The sequence below is a fragment of the Danio aesculapii genome, chromosome 2, assembly GCF_903798145.1.
Source record: "Danio aesculapii chromosome 2, fDanAes4.1, whole genome shotgun sequence".
NCBI classification, from domain to species: Eukaryota; Metazoa; Chordata; class Actinopteri; order Cypriniformes; family Danionidae; genus Danio; species Danio aesculapii.
In genome coordinates this window covers 59,965,136-59,975,135 of record NC_079436.1, presented here as the reverse complement: position 1 = coordinate 59,975,135, position 10,000 = coordinate 59,965,136, and the positions used below count along the sequence as shown (strand labels likewise).

The 10,000-nt window shown below is 36.4% G+C and overlaps 1 protein-coding gene across 1 annotated transcript in view; it reads left to right on the top strand.

Annotated features, from left to right (window-relative positions):
* ptprsb (protein tyrosine phosphatase receptor type Sb) overlaps nucleotides 1-10,000 on the top strand; it is a 97,003-nt gene that overhangs the window by 28,607 nt on the left and 58,396 nt on the right. Inside the window, exon 6 of the mRNA XM_056446913.1 lies at nucleotides 9,610-9,798. Coding sequence (XP_056302888.1) covers nucleotides 9,610-9,798 — 189 coding nt within the window. The remainder of the gene's footprint in view (nucleotides 1-9,609; nucleotides 9,799-10,000) is intronic.

The following is a 10,000-nucleotide window of genomic DNA, read 5'->3' as shown; positions in this document are numbered from 1 at the left end:
AGGGTCTAATATTATACCGCTATTCAGAGACACAAAGGTGTACCTTCTACATTTGTACCTCCAATGAACAACATTGTAGACACTGAAGGTACAAAAACACAGCGTATTAAATCTCATCTCAGGGTACTGACCCAGGCATTTAGATCCTGTGGGGAGCGCATGCACAAATAAATCAAGTATTTTGGTTTACAGAGGCCCGTTTATATTGAGAAATGTAGAAATATTTCACTACAGCTCACAACTGAAGGTGTCTAAATTACACAGCAAGTATAAAGCAGACATTTAAACAGATTTAACCAGTAAAACACTCACTGTACAGTAAATAATCTAATAGGAGGAGCACACGAATACTGTTTAACATCTATAAACACAACACACTGGCTACATTAAAGACTGGACTATATAGTGCAGAGTGTTTAGCTAGAATACTCAGTCATAATAAATCTGATTTCTCTAAACGAACCCTAACAGTGCAGTAAACCAGAAACAGCAGTAGCCTGTTCCTGAACAGCAGCAGATTCCTCCTCATCTTCCTCAAGTGGAGCTGTAATCTGTTGTAGTGTTTTGCTTTGGGTAATCATGACATGTGCAGCACTCCTAACTGGACTGGATGTCCTGACGGTCATTAGGACCACACGTTATTTAAAGCATAGCTTGATGCATGAGTGAGAGCCGTGTGCTCAGTAACCTGACTGTGATTATTATCTAAGAGCATTAAGAGCATGTAGGGAAACAAAACAGGCTTGATGACTCTGGGAACTGGAGTAGGTCGAGGCCTGTCACCATCCACAGTTCCTTTAAAAAATTCCTCTGCAGAAACATCGAGGTGTTCTACAAATGAGATGGATCTGTCAAATACTTATATTCATCCACACCATTAGCCTGGCCAATCTCAATCCCATCAACCCTGAAGACTGCCGTGACTCGGCTAGTTAACACAGTTGACCAGTCGGTGGCCTCCTCCTGTACTCGACCTGTAGGATGTGGTGAAAGATGGTTCACTGTGAATGACAAAACACTAATTACATTAATATCAGTCACTCCATCACTGATGAAGAGGAAATCATCACGCATAACGTCAAATAATCAATATTCACTGATGAAGAGGAAATCATCATGCATAACGTCATATAATCAATATTCACTGATGAAGAGGAAATCATCACGCATAACGTCACATAATCAATATTCACTGATGAAGAGGAAATCATCATGCATAACGTCACATAATCAATATTCACTGATGAAGAGGAAATCATCATGCATAACGTCAAATAATCAATATTCACTGATGAAGAGGAATAATCAATATTCACTGATGAAGAGGAAATCATCACGCATAACGTCAAATAATCAATATTCACTGATGAAGAGGAAATCATCACGCATAACGTCAAATAATCAATATTCACTGATGAAGAGGAATAATCAATATTCACTGATGAAGAGGAAATCATCATGCATAACGTCAAATAATCAATATTCACTGATGAAGAGGAAATCATCACGCATAACGTCAAATAATCAATATTCACTGATGAAGAGGAATAATCACGCATAACGTCACATAATCAATATTCACTGATGAAGAGGAAATCATCACGCATAACGTCACATAATCAATATTCACTGATGAAGAGGAAATCATCACGCATAACGTCACATAATCAATATTCACTGATGAAGAGGAAATCATCATGCATAACGTCACATAATCAATATTCACTGATGAAGAGGAAATCATCACGCATAACGTCATATAATCAATATTCACTGATGAAGAGGAAATCATCATGCATAACGTCACATAATCAATATTCACTGAAGAGGAAATCATCACGCATAACGTCATATAATCAATATTCACTGATGAAGAGGAAATCATCATGCATAACGTCACATAATCAATATTCACTGATGAAGAGGAATAATCAATATTCACTGATGAAGAGGAAATCATCATGCATAACGTCATATAATCAATATTCACTGATGAAGAGGAATCATCATGCATAACGTCACATAATCAATATTCACTGATGAAGAGGAAATCATCATGCATAACGTCACATAATCAATATTCACTGATGAAGAGGAAATCATCATGCATAACGTCACATAATCAATATTCACTGATGAAGAGGAAATCATCATGCATAACGTCACATAATCAATATTCACTGATGAAGAGGAAATCATCACGCATAACGTCATATAATCAATATTCACTGATGAAGAGGAAATCATCACGCATAACGTCATATAATCAATATTCACTGATGAAGAGGAATAATCACGCATAACGTCACATAATCAATATTCACTGAAGAGGAAATCATCACGCATAACGTCATATAATCAATATTCACTGATGAAGAGGAAATCATCACGCATAACGTCATATAATCAATATTCACTGATGAAGAGGAATAATCAATATTCACTGATGAAGAGGAAATCATCATGCATAACGTCATATAATCAATATTCACTGATGAAGAGGAATAATCACGCATAACGTCACATAATCAATATTCACTGATGAAGAGGAAATCATCATGCATAACGTCATATAATCAATATTCACTGATGAAGAGGAAATCATCACGCATAACGTCATATAATCAATATTCACTGATGAAGAGGAATAATCACGCATAACGTCACATAATCAATATTCACTGATGAAGAGGAAATCATCACGCATAACGTCATATAATCAATATTCACTGATGAAGAGGAATAATCACGCATAACGTCACATAATCAATATTCACTGATGAAGAGGAAATCATCATGCATAACGTCATATAATCAATATTCACTGATGAAGAGGAAATCATCACGCATAACGTCATATAATCAATATTCACTGAAGAGGAAATCATCACGCATAACGTCAAATAATCAATATTCACTGATGAAGAGGAAATCATCATGCATAACGTCACATAATCAATATTCACTGATGAAGAGGAAATCATCACGCATAACGTCATATAATCAATATTCACTGATGAAGAGGAAATCAACATGCATAACGTCACATAATCAATAATCACTGATGAAGAGGAAATCATCATGCATAACGTCATATAATCAATATTCACTGATGAAGAGGAAATCATCATGCATAACGTCAAATAATCAATATTCACTGATGAAGAGGAATAATCAATATTCACTGATGAAGAGGAAATCATCATGCATAACGTCATATAATCAATATTCACTGATGAAGAGGAAATCATCACGCATAACGTCACATAATCAATATTCACTGATGAAGAGGAAATCATCACGCATAACGTCATATAATCAATATTCACTGATGAAGAGGAAATCAACATGCATAACGTCATATAATCAATATTCACTGATGAAGAGGAATAATCAATATTCACTGATGAAGAGGAAATCATCATGCATAACGTCATATAATCAATATTCACTGATGAAGAGGAAATCATCACGCATAACGTCATATAATCAATATTCACTGATGAAGAGGAAATCATCATGCATAACGTCAAATAATCAATATTCACTGATGAAGAGGAATAATCAATATTCACTGATGAAGAGGAAATCATCATGCATAACGTCATATAATCAATATTCACTGATGAAGAGGAAATCATCACGCATAACGTCATATAATCAATATTCACTGATGAAGAGGAAATAATCACGCATAACGTCACATAATCAATATTCACTGATGAAGAGGAATAATCAATATTCACTGATGAAGAGGAAATCATCATGCATAACGTCACATAATCAATATTCACTGATGAAGAGGAAATCATCACGCATAACGTCATATAATCAATATTCACTGATGAAGAGGAATAATCAATATTCACTGATGAAGAGGAATAATCAATATTCACTGATGAAGAGGAATAATCAATATTCACTGATGAAGAGGAATAATCAATATTCACTGATGAAGAGGAAATCATCATGCATAACGTCACATAATCAATATTCACTGAAGAGGAAATCATCACGCATAACGTCATATAATCAATATTCACTGATGAAGAGGAAATCATCACGAATAACGTCACATAATCAATATTCACTGATGAAGAGGAATAATCACGCATAACGTCATATAATCAATATTCACTGATGAAGAGGAAATCATCACGCATAACGTCATATAATCAATATTCACTGATGAAGAGGAAATCATCACGCATAACGTCAAATAATCAATATTCACTGATGAAGAGGAATAATCAATATTCACTGATGAAGAGGAAATCATCATGCATAACGTCATATAATCAATATTCACTGATGAAGAGGAAATCATCACGCATAACGTCACATAATCAATATTCACTGATGAAGAGGAAATCATCATGCATAACGTCAAATAATCAATATTCACTGATGAAGAGGAAATCATCACGCATAACGTCAAATAATCAATATTCACTGATGAAGAGGAATAATCAATATTCACTGATGAAGAGGAAATCATCATGCATAACGTCATATAATCAATATTCACTGATGAAGAGGAAATCATCACGCATAACGTCACATAATCAATATTCACTGATGAAGAGGAATAATCAATATTCACTGATGAAGAGGAAATCATCATGCATAACGTCATATAATCAATATTCACTGATGAAGAGGAATAATCAATATTCACTGATGAAGAGGAAATCATCACGCATAACGTCAAATAATCAATATTCACTGATGAAGAGGAAATCATCATGCATAACGTCACATAATCAATATTCACTGATGAAGAGGAAATCATCATGCATAACGTCAAATAATCAATATTCACTGATGAAGAGGAAATCATCATGCATAACGTCACATAATCAATATTCACTGATGAAGAGGAATAATCAATATTCACTGAAGAGGAAATCATCACGCATAACGTCACATAATCAATAATCACTGATGAAGAGGAAATCATCACGCATAACGTCACATAATCAATATTCACTGATGAAGAGGAAATCATCACGCATAACGTCATATAATCAATATTCACTGATGAAGAGGAAATCATCACGCATAACGTCACATAATCAATAATCACTGATGAAGAGGAAATCATCATGCATAACGTCATATAATCAATATTCACTGATGAAGAGGAAATCATCACGCATAACGTCATATAATCAATATTCACTGATGAAGAGGAAATCATCACGCATAACGTCACATAATCAATATTCACTGATGAAGAGGAATAATCAATATTCACTGAAGAGGAAATCATCATGCATAACGTCACATAATCAATATTCACTGATGAAGAGGAATAATCAATATTCACTGATGAAGAGGAAATCATCATGCATAACGTCAAATAATCAATATTCACTGATGAAGAGGAATAATCAATATTCACTGATGAAGAGGAATAATCAATATTCACTGAAGAGGAAATCATCATGCATAACGTCACATAATCAATATTCACTGATGAAGAGGAAATCATCACGCATAACGTCACATAATCAATATTCACTGATGAAGAGGAATAATCAATATTCACTGATGAAGAGGAAATCATCATGCATAACGTCATATAATCAATATTCACTGATGAAGAGGAATAATCACGCATAACGTCACATAATCAATATTCACTGATGAAGAGGAAATCATCACGCATAACGTCAAATAATCAATATTCACTGATGAAGAGGAATAATCACGCATAACGTCATATAATCAATATTCACTGATGAAGAGGAAATCATCACGCATAACGTCAAATAATCAATATTCACTGATGAAGAGGAATAATCAATATTCACTGATGAAGAGGAAATCATCACGCATAACGTCATATAATCAATATTCACTGATGAAGAGGAAATCATCACGAATAACGTCATATAATCAATATTCACTGATGAAGAGGAAATCATCACGCATAACGTCATATAATCAATATTCACTGATGAAGAGGAAATCATCACGCATAACGTCAAATAATCAATATTCACTGATGAAGAGGAAATCATCATGCATAACGTCATATAATCAATATTCACTGATGAAGAGGAAATCATCATGCATAACGTCAAATAATCAATATTCACTGATGAAGAGGAAATCATCACGCATAACGTCAAATAATCAATATTCACTGATGAAGAGGAATAATCAATATTCACTGATGAAGAGGAAATCATCATGCATAACGTCACATAATCAATATTCACTGATGAAGAGGAATAATCAATATTCACTGATGAAGAGGAAATCATCATGCATAACGTCACATAATCAATATTCACTGATGAAGAGGAATAATCAATATTCACTGATGAAGAGGAAATCATCATGCATAACGTCACATAATCAATATTCACTGATGAAGAGGAAATCATCATGCATAACGTCATAATCAATATTCACTGATGAAGAGGAAATCATCATGCATAACGTCACATAATCAATATTCACTGATGAAGAGGAATAATCAATATTCACTGATGAAGAGGAAATCATCATGCATAACGTCAAATAATCAATATTCACTGATGACGAGGAATAATCAATATTCACTGATGAAGAGGAAATCATCATGCATAACGTCAAATAATCAATATTCACTGATGAAGAGGAAATCATCACGCATAACGTCATATAATCAATATTCACTGATGAAGAGGAAATCATCACGCATAACGTCATATAATCAATATTCACTGATGAAGAGGAAATCATCACGCATAACGTCACATAATCAATATTCACTGATGAAGAGGAATAATCAATATTCACTGATGAAGAGGAAATCATCACGCATAACGTCACATAATCAATATTCACTGATGAAGAGGAAATCATCATGCATAACGTCACATAATCAATAATCACTGATGAAGAGGAAATCATCACGCATAACGTCAAATAATCAATATTCACTGATGAAGAGGAATAATCAATATTCACTGATGAAGAGGAATAATCAATATTCACTGAAGAGGAAATCATCACGCATAACGTCACATAATCAATAATCACTGATGAAGAGGAAATCATCACGCATAACGTCAAATAATCAATATTCACTGATGAAGAGGAATAATCAATATTCACTGATGAAGAGGAATAATCAATATTCACTGATGAAGAGGAAATCATCACGCATAACGTCATATAATCAATATTCACTGATGAAGAGGAAATCATCACGCATAACGTCATATAATCAATACTCACTGATGAAGAGGAATAATCAATATTCACTGATGAAGAGGAATCATCACGCATAACGTCACATAATCAATATTCACTGATGAAGAGGAAATCATCATGCATAACGTCACATAATCAATAATCACTGATGAAGAGGAAATCATCACGCATAACGTCAAATAATCAATATTCACTGATGAAGAGGAATAATCAATATTCACTGATGAAGAGGAATAATCAATATTCACTGAAGAGGAAATCATCACGCATAACGTCACATAATCAATAATCACTGATGAAGAGGAAATCATCACGCATAACGTCAAATAATCAATATTCACTGATGAAGAGGAATAATCAATATTCACTGATGAAGAGGAAATCATCACGCATAACGTCATATAATCAATATTCACTGATGAAGAGGAAATCATCACGCATAACGTCATATAATCAATACTCACTGATGAAGAGGAATAATCAATATTCACTGATGAAGAGGAATCATCACGCATAACGTCACATAATCAATATTCACTGATGAAAACAAGAAGTAAACCTGTAAAGGACTGATATAAAGTTCATTCATTCAGTCTCTTTTCAGCTTCTTATTAATCAGGGTCGCCACAGTGGAATGAACCGCCAACTATTCCAGCATGTGTTTTACACAGCGGATGATCTTCCAGCTGCAACCCAGTAGATGAAATTAAATTTGTATTTTAAAAATAAGTAAATGTTCATATGTTATTGAAAATGTTGATTATTTATATCACGCTCATATAAAGCTGACAGCACATTTGTAAATGAACACTTAAATGGAAAATAATATGCTGAACAATTTGACAAAATGGTGGGAAATATTTCTGGTAGATTAAAAAGTGTGGTCATGATAACCATCTGACAAGATAATCCAGCAAAATGAGCTCTTAATATGTCAGTAAACTGCAGTATTTACCTCACAATTAAAGAAATCTGGTGAATAACTGCAGAGATAAAATATCCTGAACACCCCCCCCCCCTCAATAAGCTGACTACAGGCCTGATAGTGTGATGATAAAATAAAGTTGATTAACTGATGAAGAGAGAGTTTAATGAAGACTTCTGCTTATTTTAGCCAATGCTAATATAACACGTCTCCTAGATCAGTATTATACCTGCACACAGCCTGTATGTTGTCTGCTCTGAGAGATCAGGAGAACTGATGGATTATATACTCTAGCTGTTTATTGTGCAGTTGTGTTCAGTATTCACACACTACATCAGTCTGCTGTAACGATACACTGTGTGTAAAGCGGAGGAAACACGAGCGTAAACACCACTACCATGATGGACTCAGTCAGAGGTGAACTCGGGTTAATGTGACTTACACTTTCATGAAAAACAGCTCCTTATGTCCAGCTTTTTATCTGCGGACGATATCCTCACACACACGCACACACACACACACACACACACACACACACACACACACCTTATTCTTGCACGGGAAAAAAACAATCCACTGCATGTGGCGCTGCTCGTATCTGAAGGCAGCCACAGCCTCTCACATGACAGCAGGGAAAAGCACAGCCAATCAAAATGCCCAAATGTGTTCTGGGGACGGGAGGACTGGAGGAGAGGATGTGATTGAACCCTTCCTGCATGTCTAGGTTAATATTGACAGCGTGGTTTATTATTTTTGATTGATTTATTGTTTATAAAGTGGATTAAATTATTGGTGGGCACGTTTCAATGGTCAGTGGATATTGGTGGGGACGTGTCACCTCCGTAACCCTAAATCTACACCCCTGCTATATGCTGACGCTCAGTAGAGGATTGAGAGTGTGCCGTGTACCTGTAGTGTTACCGCTTCATCACTGAAAACATTTAACAGATAAAACACACACACACACACACACACACACACACACACACACACACACACACACACACACTTCATTGTGAATGGGGAACAGTGCAGAGCTCAGTATGGCCACCACAGAGAAGCAAGTCCCGCCTTCCCGTCTTATAGCCAATCGTCTGTCTTTATAGCTTGTGCCACTGTGTGGGCGGGGCTCTGCAGATCAGCTGGTGTGTTCTGTCATCTGCTGAACTCTGCATTAACCTGTCACCAACACACACTGACGGGGTGTGTGTGTGAGTGTGTGTGTGTGTGTGAGCAAAGATCTTCACTAATGCTGTGTTATTCAGCAGCGGTTCACTGGGAATAACACACCTTAACTGGCCAATCAGGAGCGAGAATTCCAGACCGCCGTGTAATAATCTGCAAACACAGCTGTGTGTAGACTATTCGTCACACACTCCGGCTGTAATGCAGACGTGTGTGTGTTTTAATCACACCTGTGTGTGTATTTAATGAGAAGTGTGTGTTTTAATCAAGTGTGTGTGTGTGTTCTCCAGAGGACCTGCTCCCCTTCGGGTTCCCCAGCATTGACATGGGTCCGCAGCTGAAGGTGGTGGAGCGCACCCGGACCGCCACCATGCTGTGCGCCGCCAGCGGGATCCCGGACCCCGAAATATCCTGGTTTAAAGACTTCCTGCCGGTGGAGCCGGCGCTGAGCCAGGGCCGCATCAAGCAGCTGCGCTCAGGTACACACACACACACACACACACACACACACACACACACTGGTCCAGCATCAGCTGTAATGCACTTAGGCACACACTCACACACACACACACACACACTGGTCCAGGATCAGCTGTAATGCACTCGGGCACACACTCACTTACACACATACGCACACACACACACACACACACACACACACACACACACACACAGGTCCAG